Here is a 15,632-nt window from a genome sequence, read left to right on the forward strand (position 1 = left end):
TATTTTTTATGTGCAAAAATGAAATAAAAAGACAACAAATTGCACATTAAGATTTCTGAGATCTCCCTCAAACCTTAGTGAACGCATTTCTGGCACGTTGAGCAAAGTTTAAAGTGACGCCGTTGTGGATTTATTCTGCAAACAATGCGTGCTGTCATCTGTCTAAGAAGCTGAGCTGGTGCCCACTCTGAGAGCTGCCATTTGGAAAAGAAAAGTGACACATTAAGTATGAAGCGGCTGCAGAAAATGTGCTCCTGCATGCATCGCAAACAGCTGATATCGGATGGATTCAAATAAATTGATATGTTGCGTTGCATTATGGGAACTGTAGGATAAATGTCAGGTATAAGCCCTGTAGTGGTTCTTTTAGCTTGACATGGAGAGCTGTGGATCAGGTGTTTTTAGCCAGTCTGAAGTTAACTGGGTCAAGTCAAATAATTTTTATTCACATGACCCAAAAATCACACATTTGCCTCAAAGGGCCTCACAATCTGTGCAGCACACAGCGTACGCAGGATCCTGCTCGTTTGGAAGAGACGCGCAGCAGAGACGTGCAACAGATGGAAGACCGACAGTACGGAGACAGAGTACTAGTACTAAAAGATCAGAGTGGACGCAGGCAAGCAGAGTATTCTTGTAAAGACATGGCACAGATTGTTGCGTAATTGGAGCTCGACTTCTGCTAGACGCTAAAAATCGAGAAAAAAAAATGCTCAACTGAGAGAGAAAACAGCTTTAAACCGTTTGGAATGAATCAGACCGGCTGGGCTGGTGTGTGCACGAACGGTTCACTTTCAGTTCTTACGAAGTTTAACGGCTGATTAACTAGAAAAGCAGCGATGAGTCAGTCTACAGGCACTTTACCACAAAGTGTGCTCTGCCTGGAAACCACGCTGCAGGTGGACACTCCCCGGTTCTGCAAACTGTCAATTTACTAACCCTGATCCATATCCCAGTGCTGCTGGTTTTAATCTGTGTGTGTGTGTGTCTGTGTCTGTAGACCATCCAGACCCGACCGGTGCTGAATTTAACGGCTCGTAATTATCGTTGTTATCGTGGCCATTATTTATCACTCAACCTTCCATCTGACACCAGGAAGCACTTCCCGGCTCCTTTACAGCCTATTATCCCAACGATGTGATTTTATGATTTTTATGATCGTTATAAGCCTACGCAGGCTTTTCTCTCCTGTTGCTATGGTGAGTGGCTTTACCAGTTGCCACGCTGTGAGTTTTGTCGTCATGGCGAACACTCTGCTCCCCAAACTCCATCTTCTTAGCGGAAAAAAGCTCTCTGGTTTATTAAATATCCCCACTGAAGCCTGACCTTTTACCGGCACACAGGATGTTTCTCACAACTTAATAAAGGAGAACACATCACCCGTGTTGGATTATTTTCTCACATTGTACCCTGTAGTGTAGTTTTCCGCTGTTGAAGCTGCACACTGGTCTGTTCTACTGCAGGTTGCAGAAAGTTATTTTAATAAATCCACAACCAAACATCTTCTGTAGCCGCTTGTCCTGTGAAGGGATTGGGCGAGAGGTGGGGTCCACCCTGGACAGGCCCCCAGTCTATCACAGGACAAACACAGAGAGACAGACAACCATTCACACTCACACCTACGGCCAATTTAGAATCAGCATGTCTTTGGACGGTGGGAGGAAGCCGGAGTACCTGGATATTATTGACTAATTTGATATATTGTATGTTGCTGACACAAATCTGTCGAGCACGGCCAGGATTTACTTACTGTACGCCTGCTTAACTCTCGTTAAATGTCCATAAACCTTATTCAAACAGATGGCGCGGCATAATATAAATGTCTCCTTTCATTACCTCATTATCTTTGGATTCTTCCTCTCCAGCAAGGCGGCTTCCTGACACCAGCGTTGCCGTTATATGTTTAAAGTGACACAAATTAATATTAGTGTTTCTGGTTTGGTTCAGGTGAACACGGCGGAGCTTCTAGCAGCAGAAGATATTTTCTTGGTGTTTTTTTTATAGGTACTACGTTGAAACTTGAAGATAGCAACTGGTGCAAAACAGGATAGTCCAACAGGCCTCGGATAGAGTCCTGTTTTATGCCTTTGTGCAGGAAACTGGAGTGTTTCCCTGTCACATGGGCATTATGTGATACAAACTACATTTTGTCACATCTTATAGACGGTTTAGACTTCTGCGGCGTAGATACGGCGGCAGTATAACGCCGTATTCTGACGTGCGCCTCCCCAGAAATGTAACCACGCAGGCCGCAAGAGCTGTGATTGGTCCGCTTGGTAGTAGCGTGTTTCTGCTTTAGTATTTCCATCTGCTTCTCAATCTCCGCAATTTTTGTTTTGGATCAATAAAGATGGAACACATTGAGGAAAGGTTAACTGAGGAGATTCAGAGATAGAAACATTTGTGTGAGTCGTCTTTCAGTCGCCATTGTTGAAAGTGAAGCAGGAAGTAGAAACAATAATTAACCCGACTTGCAAATAAGACACGGTGCCAACTGGTGTTTGGGTGGTGTTGTTACAGAGCCACCCAAACACACACCGTATGTTGCATGTCCTGCAGTACCTTACAAGAGCCTTTAGTCTTTAATTTAGAGCCTTAGACAGACCGTAGCTATGGTGGATCACATAGCAGCAGAAGATATTTTTCTTAGTGTTTTTTCTTCTCCTCAGGTCCATGTGCGAGATAAACCTGGAGGCTGAACTCTTCACTCTGCAGGACAGCAACGCCAAGCTGGTGGCAGCGCTGCAGGAAGCCAACAGCAGCGTGGAGCAGTGGAAGAAACAGCTGGCCGAATACCAGGAGGAGACCGATCGCCTCCGGGACCAGGTGACCACGTCTGCAGGGTGCAACCGTAGCGCTGCAGTCAGAACACAGAGTGGTGCAGGAAGTGCAGAGCAGCGGTCGAGTTTAACACCGAGGTGTTAGATTATAATTACTGAAGGGTTTGCAACTTTTTCCTTTGTGAGAGGACCGGTTCATTATTTGGTTAAAGAGCTTTAGGAAAAAATACACTGCTCCAGCTTGTAATCAATCTGACCCATTGTTTCAGCAGCAAGCAGCAGAAGACGCATAACGCATCGGTGTTGTTGCTATGGTTACCAGCTGTTTGCATCTTCCTAATAGGAATTGTAGGTTTGATTGATTTAGTCTAAATAATCTAAACTATTGACTGGAATAATATTCTCAGTCGTCTTGACCTACAGGGCAAACGTTTAAGACAGTCAGAGTAAATCGAGGACGCTGTTAAAAATACTGCAGTAAATGTTTTAGATTTACTTATTTTATTTAACAACAGACACTCAAATCAAGCCAATATTTGGTGTGACCACTTCGTGGCTTTTAAAACAGCACCAGTTCTCATACGGTATTTGCCGGGTAGATCCCACCACCTTAGAGAACTTGCCACAGCTATTGTGGAGGATTTTTTTTGTGTCTTGACAATCTGGGCGCTGTTCGGGATCAAAGTTCTTGATGCAGGACTTACTGTTCTCTTCGTTGCGTTGATTTCTGTCTCTATTTGCTGCATAGTGCACGATCAGGAACCCTCCCTATTGTGTGCAGCGTGATGCGTAAGGAAAACGTCTGAAAACTAAAATTCTAAACTTTTGCACGAGCACGTACATGCTAATAGTCATTCCTTTAGTTTCCAACGCCTCTTAAGGAAATGTATGCGTTGGGAAAATCACTTCCTGGTGTCAAATGGGTATATACTACAAAAAATAACTACCATTACAAGGCTATTGTAGTCTAGAATACAGTATATGTATGTTTCCAACAGGAAAGCACAACAAAATGTCATGGTATTTGTCTCCAGGACAGTTGAACTGGTTTATTCCTGGTTTGTGCTGCAAATTTATGCGAGTCTATGCACAACTTATCACTCTCCAAACTGTATATTGTCACATGTCAGTCTTTAATTTGGAGCACAGAGAGGATATCGTAAACCTAATACACAAAGAAAAGTCACTAAAATATACGAAACATTAAAAAAATATTGAAAGAAAAGATATTTACTGTATGCATCACAGGTTAGAGTGTAGAATAGGCTATACATTAAATAGTAATCTGAGGTGTGTGTGTATGCATATGGCTGAAATTGACACATTGCAGCTTCAATCACTGCGATGCTGTAATTTCTTTATATTTACATTTTTCTAAGTTTGTACATCTTCTAAGTATCACAGTAAAACCCCCACCTGGACCGCAAACTGCAGATACATTTATCATCCGGCGCCCCTCCCTGGGATCTTTCTGTTGACAGGCCTCCCCTGATAATCACAGGGGCCACAACACAGACATTTCATCTTTAATTTAGAGAGAGGGGAAATTACGCCTTTGTCGCTCCTCCAATGCGACAGAATGAAGCGGCGCTGCGACGAAGCTGCAGCCGCCAGTGACTGAAAACTGGCCCTTCTTATTTTTAGCTCGAGTTGTGGGTTCTTCTATCCCGTCGTCTATCTCTGGGGTCCAGGTGAAGGGGTGAAGGTTACCCCCCCTACCCCGCCTCCTCCTCCTCCCGGGGCTACACACACACACACACACACACACACACACACACACACACACACACACACACACACACACACACACGCTGCAGCAAAGTCAACCAGGTGGCTGGAAGTAGAGCAGGCCTCCAGGGTTTTGGCAGTGAGGTGCTGAGGGGGGTTGAGGGGGGGTGAGGGGGGGATTGGATGTTTTTTGTTTGTTTGTTTGTTTGTTTTTGTTGTTTTTTTGGGGGGGGACAGGACACCCTATACCGCCCCCCCTCTCTGCCCCAGTTAGACGAAGAAGATAAATCACCACAGGAGCAGAAGGAGAGAGGCTGGCCGAGGCTCTTCTCCCTCGTCACGCTCACAGCTTCGGCCATATTCGTCTTTTTATTTTCTGGGTTCCCTCTGCTCCGTGTTCTGGGTCGGCGAGAAAGGACAACTCATAAATTGATATGCGTTACATTTAACTGGAGGATATTTGAAACAGGTGTTGGTGCACTCGGATTCTGTTTCTCTGCCAATCTAATTTAAGGTTTATATTGAATTACGACAGATAATCAGGTAATTCAGTACGCACGTGTCACACAGTGTGGATACGTAGCCAGACGAGAAGCCTTGTTTTATCTAATGCATTTAAACACACAACAACACACTGTAATACAGCTGTAAGCACACGTCTTTATTAATGTATCAGACAACTATTTCTCTGCCTGTGGGGTCCCTTAGGTAGAGGCTGACGTGTAGACGGATAATGAACGACTATGGAGTCAAATGCAATAATTAAAATATAGAGTATGATTCATAAATTGTTTAAATTGTCTTTACAAGCATTGAAAGATGTTTATAATGTGTTTTACCAACTAAATAGATAAAGTAGAAACCTAAAAAAGATGTTTCACCATCATCCAAGTGGCTCCTTCAGTTCTACATGACTGGTGGGTAGTTTATGGTTTTACCTGGAGCATCCGTGGGATTAATTCAGTTAATCTGAACGACGTCCTGTAATCTGTTGGGGACTGCTGGCTCATTATCGGTGCTAAACCGCCCCACCGCCGGTCATTTAGAACCGAAGGAGCCGCTTGGACGACGGTGAAACGTCTCAAAGAAAAAAGTCCAGGTGCCTTTATTTTAGCCTTGTCTCTTAGATGCTGTGAATCTTCACAGACACGTCGACGAAAGAAGCTTTCAGATCAGTTTCATTAGGTTGAATAAAAAGTCTGAAATTAGTAGAACTCCCCTGGCGTCGTACGCACGGCAGCCCACCGCTGTGTGAACGAATCGTTGGGTTAAAAGCAGAGAAAGAATTTCCCCCATGAGAGATCAATAAAGAAAGCTCATTGATCTGTAACACTACCTAGAGTAGACTAATATATCCAGATATATTAAAGAGATAATGCTGAAGTATGGTAAATTCTCTGCCAGCTCACATTTATCTTATTTTCGTGGTATTTCCTCCTGAGATCCAACAAAATTAAAGTTTGAGAATTTCTTATAGCATAAACTGAGTCCCAAAAAAACATTTTATATTAGGTGTTTATAGAATGTCCTTTGTGGTGGACAACAGGATTTTAATAGCTTCAAACTCTTTTGTTTTCCTTGTCTGATTCGATCTGTTTCTACTTTAAGAACAAGTTGACTGAGGCCGTGCATACATCCAAGTCAGGATGGTCATATTTTTCCGATTATCAATCAAAGTTTCCAAATCCCGTCTGCAGCTCTGACTGAAACTCTCGTTTCTGTCACCGCTCCTGTCACGTTACCATCACCTGTGATACCATACATTTTAAATAAAAACAGAAGCAGAATTAAGTCCCAATGTCCACAAAAGGACAAAAAGTGTGCTTCGCTGTGGTTAAAATGTTGTGCAAATGAATAAATCTAGTTTGAAGGTTAGATTAAACCCCTTTTTCTAAATAAAACATATCAAATATCCACTTTAGAACCATCATAAATGTATGTGGCACATGTCACGCCCCAGCCAATGATGCACCACAGAAAAGACTGGGACGTCCCTCTACGAGGTGGAAGTGTACTAAAGGCATTTTTCAACCAAGACGTTCCGTCAGAGTTTGAAAGCATCTCGTAGATGTTTTGGTCCTTTTCTTTTTGCACCGCGGGAATCCCTTAACACCGCCAGATATTCAATCTCCTGTTTGTCTCTTAAGATTAAAATGTTTCTGGCAACATTTGCTTAGAGAGAGGTTTTCCCTCTGTCTTGGTGTATATTTGTGCCGGGTTCAGAGAGATGGAGCCGGAGCCTCTGGGGACAGTAGCTGTCACATACAGGCTGGATGATACGAAGGGCCTGAGTCCCTGGAGACTCTGTGCAACTACCCCCCCTTCAACCTGCGGCAGTTTTCTGAAGCTGCTGGCGTGCAGCATAGCGTAGTGTGAAATCCATAAACCGCCGCTCTTAAATTGCCTGTGAAAATGCAGAGGGAGAGGAACGGCCTGTGAGCAGCTCAGCCTCTCCTACCTTCATGCACACATTTACATTTCAGATATTCAGCTCCTGCAGCTGAAATGTAGGAAACAGGTGAAGGTTGCAGTGATTCCTGCAGCACCAGCGTCAAGGGTCAAAAGGAATCCCCCTGTGTTCTAGCTTATTTCTTTTTAAGGGGTTGCAGCAAGTTCTTATCCATCACAAATTGTCAGCACAGAGACACAACAGGATCATTTAAGGACTACAACGAACCATTACAACTGAAGTAATAGTTGTTTTCTTACATTTACAACATTTTAAATGAATTAAATATCACACTTTCCTAGAGGCCAAGATGAAATCTTCAACATAATAATAATAATAATAATAATAATGATAAAAAAGCTTATTTAACTGTCAATTATTTAATTTTCTGTTAATAGACCAATGGTTTCATTATGTAATTATTAAACTCTATCAACTTATTTTCATTTTTAACGTTCCTCTCCTCACAGCTGATTATTTTACTAGCAGTCATCGTACATCAGACAGGTGACTGCATCCATTAGATAAATGTTTCACCTGTCAGCTGTGATCGTGTCTCATTTCAGGTGTCATTTAAACATTTAAACCGTCTAATCGTCCGTCAGTGACATTCACACTTTCAGTTAGATTTAATCCAATTAAGGCGTCGTTCAGAATATTTAAACTGTCGTGTGAACCTGTGCCGATCAGACGCCTGTGGGGCCAAATGTTTTATTATTTACTGAAGCAGTAGGTCTGATTCAAAGAGTGTGAACACTTAGATTCTTAGATTGATTAGGCATTAAAAAAAATCTAGCGGGGAACTGAACCCCTAACCTAGTAAGTGTTATCAGTGCCTTGCTCTGACAAGTCGGTGTTCTGCTGGGAAACTTCTGGACCTGGCATTCATTCATGTGGATGTTACTTAGACATGTAGCACCCACCTAGACCAGACCAGACACCCCCACCCCATAGCAATGACACTCCTTGATGGCAGCAGACATCCCCAGCAGGATGCAGCCAAGAACAGCACAAGGTGTTGACCTGGCCTCCAAATTCACTAGATCCCAAACTGATCAAGTATCTGTGGGATGATCCACAGAGGCCCCACCCCTAACAATATTCTGTTGAAGTGGAAACTTTAGACGTTAAATGTTGAAACAGTTTGTCCTTGTTTCGTGAAACTGTCACTCACAATCTATGACTTTCCCATTAATATGTTAAACGCGCAGAAGTGGGACAGATTGGGGAAAAATAATTTCATCAATCTTTCACAAGGTCACATCCCTCCAGCCGTTGGAGGAGAGAAAAAAAAATAAAGTCTCGAAGGCGAGGGCCTTTAGAAATGTGCCCGTTGGCAGGAAAGCTCTTTTTCCACTGAAGCACTGAAGTGTTGTGTGTGTGTGTGTGTGTTTGTGTTTGTGTATATGTGTGTGTAGTGGAGAGGAGAGTCAAGAGAGTTGAGCTGAGAGAGGGTGTGAGTAAAGAAAAAGTCCTTGACTCATTTGTAGATTGCACGGCAGAGTGATGGATGCTGCTGAAGACTAAATGGACTTTTGTGCAAATCGCTTCATTAGCTGTGTGTGTGTGTGTGTTTGTGTGTGTAGGTGGATGGTAAACGTGTGCAGGCGATGAACCTCTGCTGTGTGTCCTCAGTAGTAAAACATGAGTGCGTGTCTGTATATTTTTATGTGGCTGCATCTTTGCAGCATTAGCATTAATGTAAAAGCCCTTCACTGTTAATTGTGCTGATTTCCATGTCCTCAGTTTGCTCTTTAGTCTTTTATGTTAATATATTTAGTGACTTGTGATTTTATCTTATTTTGCACCTGCTAAACTCAGGGTCCACACTGTCCACCTTATGCAGCATTGGCCATTGCTTTCTTTGCACTACATGCCATTTTAATCAGTTTAATCTGGCATTGTTACTTCAATCTGGTATATGCCTCTAGTTTTTATATTTATATTTGTTGAGCTTAACTTGTTGCACCGTGGGTCTTTGAGTCGCACAGTGTCAATCCAAACCTAATAATTCACATGAGATCTGGACTGATTAGATTAGATTCTAATAAAACTAAATCAGACAGAGACTCTGGTTTCTGTATGTCCAGCCAGGCCTCAAACAATATCCGTGATCTCATAATATTTAATTTTTTTTATCCTTCCCTGCGTTTTCTGTATCTATATTTTACATTAGACCACTTCTCCCTACCCTCCACAAGCTCCAAGTCAGTTCCTGAACGTCGTCCTCTAGTTTACCCTTTTCTCTTTAGATCAGATCCAGAAGTGTTGGACCTCTGGTGACGGCTGCTGCTCCCTCTTTCTGTATTTATCAACCAACATTTAAAAGATCTTTACCTGATTCCCAGCCCTAGTGTTGTTATCGTGTCAGGTTGTAAAGTCTTCTTTTTTTTTTTTAACCATGTATTCATTATGCGTGTTCCAGGTGGCCGAGCTGGAGGCCCAGCTGGGACATCCTGCTGCTGCTCCTGGTAAAGAGGAGCTGAGTCGGTCGGTGGAGGAGCTGGAAGCCCTGCTGAGCGCCAAAGACCAGGCAAGACACCAAGTCCTGTCCTTCCTCTGCACGCTGTCCAAATCTATTTACTTTCCTAAAGGGAAGATCGGTGTAGAAAGCTAGCACCGAGTGCACAGCAATCAGCCACAACATTATGACCACTGACAGGAGAAGTAAATAACATTGACCATCTTGTGACAAGTCAGTGTTCTGCTGGGAAACCTTTGAACCTGGCATTTATTCATGCACAGCACAAGGTGCTGACCTGGCCTCCAAATTCACTAGATCCCAAACTGATCACGTATCTGTGGGATGATCCACAGAGGCCCCTCCCCTCAACAGGACACCCTCAGAAGGCCCATGTCCATTCTCTGATGAGTCATAACTGTTTTGGAGGCACAAGGGAGACCTACACAATATTAGGAAGGTGGTCATAATGTTATGCCTGATCGGTGTGCAACGGCGTGCATCTGTGGATGTATTTGCAATAGTAGAGCTAGAAGAGTGTCCGTTTGAGTTACTCTTCTCTAAATCATTCATAAGGTTTGTAATGAATCTTTCTGGTCCAGTAATCTTGTTTTTATCTTTTGCTGAAACAAAATTACTTGAGAATATATTCAAATAACAGAGGAGAATGCATTTTCGAGGCTGCATTCACTTTTTCCCTTCCTAGTTTCTGTTTCTGGTCATTTGTTCAGTCTGAGGAGTGTTTTGATGCAGCAGGTGTACGGATAAATAAAGGTCTTCCTGTGAGTACGTGTATCAGCTTATGAGCATTTTGTTGTTTGGGTCACGCCGGTCAGCCACGAACCTTTCGCTCTGTATAAATTAAACCGTTCCTTGAAAGCAGCCTGCTGCTGTCCTCCAGCCTCATTAGCATAACCGCATCCCGTCTGTCATTTTAACAAAGGTCATAATGATATGTGTCCCTGCAGGTAGAACGGCCTCCTTTTTCAGAAGCATCAGGGCGTCCCAAATCTTATCGCAGACCCCTGGAGTATTAAAAGACTTTTTTTAAAACCGCATCTCGACACGGAATGGAATATTTTGGTGCAAAACAAGAGGCGGCTGCTTCGTGTCCTGATTACAGGATTCGCCGGTGTGCAGGAATCAGGATGACATGTGTTGTAACTACCTGCAATTACTGCCTTTTCAGGAAATCCACAGTCTACAGGGCAAGAAGACAGATGTGGGTGAGCTGGAGAAGGAGAGAGAGGAGGCCGTGCAGAGACTCCAGGTAGGATGAAGTTTACTGCCGGCTTTAAAGTCGAACCAGAGCGCTTGAAATGACTCATCAGACGTGACAACTGATGTGTTTTGTCTCACTGGAATATGTCACATACTTCGCTCAGGCTTAATGGTCAAAGAAAAAACTAAATGATCACATTTAGACTTTTTTTTTTTTTAATTTCATCTGTTTTGATACTCGATTTAAAGTTTAGCTAATTATCCAAATCTAATCAAAACCAAACTTTTGATGGCTCCAGGTTCTCAAAAGTGAGAATTAGAGATGCTAATGGTTTACGCTTTTATTAAATTAAGAGATGAGCGTCGCAGTTAAACTGAGAAGGAATCACAAACTAATCTCCTGACAGTGGATTAAAAGGTCCCGTGGTGGTGATGCTCAGGTTTCCTCCAAATTCACTAGATCCCAAACTGATCAAGTATCTGTGGGATGATCCACAGAGGCCCCTCCCCTCAAAGACCCCCATTAACAACACTGTGTTACCAGACACCCCCAGAAGGCCCATGTCCATTCTCTGATGAGTCACCACAAGGGAGACCTGCACAATATTAAACATGTAATGGCTGCAGGTTTTTCTGGTTTTGGTTTTGCATGATAAGATATTAAACATTTTCTAGATTTGTACCGTTTGTTGGACAAAAGCAATACTTTTAATGATGTTAACTTTTATTCTAAGACGGTGTGATGAGCATTTGCAACTCATTAATCGTTGTATTAAGCATCTGGATGTACTCATCTACATTTTTATTGTCACCTAACCTTGTAGAGCTTGAATCGCATCACAGAACAATAACGGTACACTACAATCATGCAGGTGCAAGCTGTTAAACTCATTATTTTTATTTTTTTTTTTACTTTGCAGATACTTAAAGCAGAAATGTTAATGATCTATCTATATTCTACATATTCAACCTATATTGAGGGCGCTTACAAAGAGGCTGAAGGTGTCAAGGAGAAAAACAAATTGTGTTGAATTCCCTTCATTGAGGCGAAGGGAGATTACTCCTGATGGATATTGCGCGGCCTTTATGAGGTGCTCTGTCATCCTTGCCCGCGGTGTCAGACGTGAATTATCTATATTCATATTTTGACCCTTGTTGCCCTTGTGTCCGTTCCATATAATCTATTCATTGGGGCTTTTAGCGTCCAGGATTACCTCATAAAACACAGAAACGCCCGTTCAACTTTGCAGTAATATTCACACGGGAATTTATATTTGCTTTAAACTGTTTATGCTGCAGTGAGCCACAGCTGCAGGAATTTAACTAAAGCTTTGAGCATCATATTTTACCCACGTCTGCTGTTTCCGGTTTGAAATTTAAAGTCAGAGATCCATGTACAGAAAAGTTTGGATACGTCTTCTCATGCAGTGACATGAAGCTAACTGAGGCGATACCAAAAATGTGCAAAGCTGAAGTCGACCGCTTTTAAAAATCTAAAACATATTCTCATCTTTACCACTTTTAGTTTTACGACCTAATTACCTATAAAGGAACGGTTTACACGACAGTGGTGAGACCAGCGATGGTTGTACGGTTTAGAGACGGCGGCTTAAAGGAAGAGACAGGAGGAAGAGCTGAAGGCGTTGAGGGTTTTCTCTGCGCTGGACCGGGACGGGATGGATGGGATCAGGAATGAGTACATCACAGGGACAGCTGAGATAAAGTTAAGAGAGGACCGGCTGAGATGGTTTGGACATGTTCAGAGGAAGGATTTATTGGTGGAAGGTTGCTGAGGTTAGAGCTGCCAGGCAGGAAGGAGGAAGTAGAGGAAGACCGAAGGAGGAGGTTTATGGATGTGGTGGAGGAGGACATGGAGGTAGCTGGTGTGAGGGAAGAGGACACAGAGGACAGGGCGACATGGAAGCAGATGATTCGCTATATCATTTATTAAATACAAAGAATGTACCAAATGTAAGAATCTGGACATGGATGCATCCGTACAGTGTCCCTGGACGTCGTGCAAATTAATCAGTGTGAATGTGTTTGCAGGATCTGGACAGACGAAACACCGAGCTGGAGGATCAGGTTCAAAGCGCCGAGAAGACGCTGGCCTCCAACCAGGAGGAGCAGGAGCAGACGGAGGTCGAGGTCCGACGAATTATCGAGGTCCTGGACGTCAAAATCTGCGACCTGAGCAGCCTGAGGGAGAGCCTGTCAAAACTGGTTGAGAAGTAGCCACGGAGGGAGGTTTTTTTGGAGGGGAGGGGGTGCATCTCCACAGTGAGCAAGGCGGTTTCCTCCACGACAGACATAACCGCGCAGCAACGCAAAGTGAAGGAAAGCACACAGTTAACCTTCACCTGTGCTCGGTACCGAATAGATAACCTGAGGTCATGTGCTTTATCGTGAGCATTCGACAGCCTGGTGTAAACGGTGACTGCCACTTTTTCCACGTCACGTTTTAGCACCAGGTTTTACTCTTTTCATCGCGGCATCCATTACATCCGCTTGCTCTGGAAAAACAACGCCCTAATGCTCCTTTTTGGCGCTGTTGCAACTAAATGTGTTACAATTAAATTGATTTACTTATAGCAAATAATACAAAACGTCTTAGAAGAAGATCTTCAATCTTTAAAAGAGGCTTTGTAGCTTCCAAAAGTAGAGATTTCCAACAGTTATTAGAAGGATTTTTGGTTTGTTTGATAGTTTAGTGGGACGTCTAGGTTTTTTTTTTTTTTTTTTTTTTTAGTAATTTCTCGTTGAAGAAGGAAATAATCTGAATATAATGTCCATGATGAAGGCCAGTGGTGGCTGCGCTCTCTTTTTCTCCTGCAGAGCTGAATCTCAACCACTCAACCATGTCTGGACACGTTGTAGCTGCAGTACTTTAAGAGCTGCATCAGGCTCGAGGTGCAAAATAAAAATTTACCGACAGTTATGTTTAATACATGTACTAAACACAAGTACTTCGTCGTAATCCTCAGTATCTGGTTTGTAGAAGCATCGGCACAGATGTCAGACAACTAGAAATGTCTCTTTCTGCACAATAACAACCATCCTCAGACACTGTGGAGATGCACCCAGCAGGACTGTGGTCGGGTTAAGGACACGACGGAGACAAGGCTCCGGTTCACCATCTTCAGCCTGGACTGGCCTCACTCCGGCCAGGACATTTACAAACTCAGAGATGCAACAACCTGCTCCCATTCTGTCTTCTGAGGATCCCCAGCGTACGACCACTTTTCTTTCTTTCTTTTTTTTTTTTTTTTTTTTTTTGCTCAAGTTTTAAGAGGACTGCTCTTTTCACCGGTTATTATTCTATTATTCATGTTCGTCGATGTGTTGCTCACAGTCAGGATGGGAAGTCGGCACACGAAGTTCAGGCGCCGTCGAGCCGAAACCTGAGATTTGCACTTGATGATGTTTGTGCCAAGTTTTCTTTTTCTTTTTGTTTACATTCGTGAGTGTTCACAGTACGATCCAGTTTATTTTGTACTTTTGTTTTCCTCCTGTGTTGCTCAACACTACCAGTTACCTTATTAGTAATAATAACCCTAGAGAGGCTGAGCGGCGCCGCAGAGCATAGATCACTACTAGAACACTGCATGAGCTCTGCAGAAGCCCCGTACCTGCCAAGGAATGCGAAGCTGTGTGTGTAAATGTGTGTGTGTGTGTGTGTGTTACTTGGCAGTGTGCAAAAAAAAAAAAAAGCACAAACGCTGTAGTTCTAGTAAATTGGTACTTAACTGACTTGTCCGTCTGGCGTCGTACGTGAACCTCTGATGCACAGCGTCTATTGATCTTTGCGTCTCGGGCCCCTGATGACTTATTGACTTCTTCATGTGACAGTAATGTAGGTACAAACAAGGTGCAGCTCTCTGCAGCGACTCCCAGAATCCTAACAACACGTCAACGTGTGAAATCTCGACCGCAGCTTAACGCGGCGGCGTCGCCTCATTTATTACATTAACCTGCATTTGCTGCTTTGCGAATTTTAATACTGTGAAGATGCAAATGATTCAACGTTGCTGCGTTGCGTTAACACACACTGACAAGTTACAGGGGTGTCTGGGGGTGTTCTGACATCAGCTGCTCCATGGAAGTATCACTGAATTAGCAATAAAACGCCATGTGTTAGATAATGTCCCCTTTCATCGAGCATGGAGAAAATACAGCCCAGGGTGACGCCTTTGCTTCATAAGAGCCTTATTCCAGTGTTTTGACTTTCAGGGGTCGTTCCCGTCCTCCACGCTGCTATTGCGAGGCTGCAGGGTCAACGGACGGGGCTAGGTTTTTCCCTTTAGGATCAATTGAGTAATGATTTATTGTGCGTAAAAAACGTGCGTCACCGCGCGTTTGGCACACGATGTGTTATGACTTTGTGACAAAATGTGAATTTGATCTGCAGTGTTGCTGTGTAGCTGCATCGTTTTAAAGGAGGAATCCACCTTGTGTTTCAGAGTAATGTTTGGAGGATTTGCTGGTGGCGTCCATGTTTGTCTCCATTTAGCTGTTTGGCATTTCTCTTTGACCGCTCTGAAGAGTTAAAATCTTCTAAATACAACAAAGATTTAAGTATTTTTTAACATCTCAGTGTACTCCTTCTCAAAACCACTGGAATAAGGGTTTCCTAAAACGTTCGCTGCCCGCTATGAGAAAGAATGCACTACTAAAGATGCACCACGGTCATCTTGAATTAGAACACACGACCTACACATGTATGAATGATTTTCAGCTCCATCAGATTATTTTTCCCCCCAGGTTGCTCATCGATCAATGTCCGATACCTTTCAGTACGACTTCTTAAAAATACCTCAGAATATTTCATATTAGTTTCCATGAAGTAGGAGGAGGGAGGAAAAACTTGTCGAAGGTTTTACCGAGGCAGGTGCTCGTGTGGGTTTTGACAATGTGAGATGAGTTCCTTATATTTGTATAGAACTGTTTTAAACATTAAAAGGCAAATCATGCAAAGTCACCGCTGTGCTCATTG

The 15,632-nt window shown here is 43.1% G+C and overlaps 1 protein-coding gene across 1 annotated transcript in view; it reads left to right on the forward strand.

Annotated features, from left to right (window-relative positions):
• homer3b (homer scaffold protein 3b) overlaps positions 1–13,899 on the forward strand; it is a 51,897-nt gene extending 37,998 nt beyond the window's left edge. Inside the window, exons 6-9 of the mRNA XM_084548658.1 lie at positions 2,670–2,826; positions 9,383–9,490; positions 10,608–10,688; positions 12,689–13,899. Of these exons, the coding sequence (XP_084404784.1) occupies positions 2,670–2,826; positions 9,383–9,490; positions 10,608–10,688; positions 12,689–12,874 (532 nt within the window). The 3' untranslated portion in view covers positions 12,875–13,899. The remainder of the gene's footprint in view (positions 1–2,669; positions 2,827–9,382; positions 9,491–10,607; positions 10,689–12,688) is intronic.
• The last annotated feature ends 1,733 nt before the right edge of the window (positions 13,900–15,632 follow it).

Source organism: Chelon labrosus (genome assembly GCF_963514085.1).
Source record: "Chelon labrosus genome assembly, chromosome: 7".
NCBI classification, from domain to species: Eukaryota; Metazoa; Chordata; class Actinopteri; order Mugiliformes; family Mugilidae; genus Chelon; species Chelon labrosus.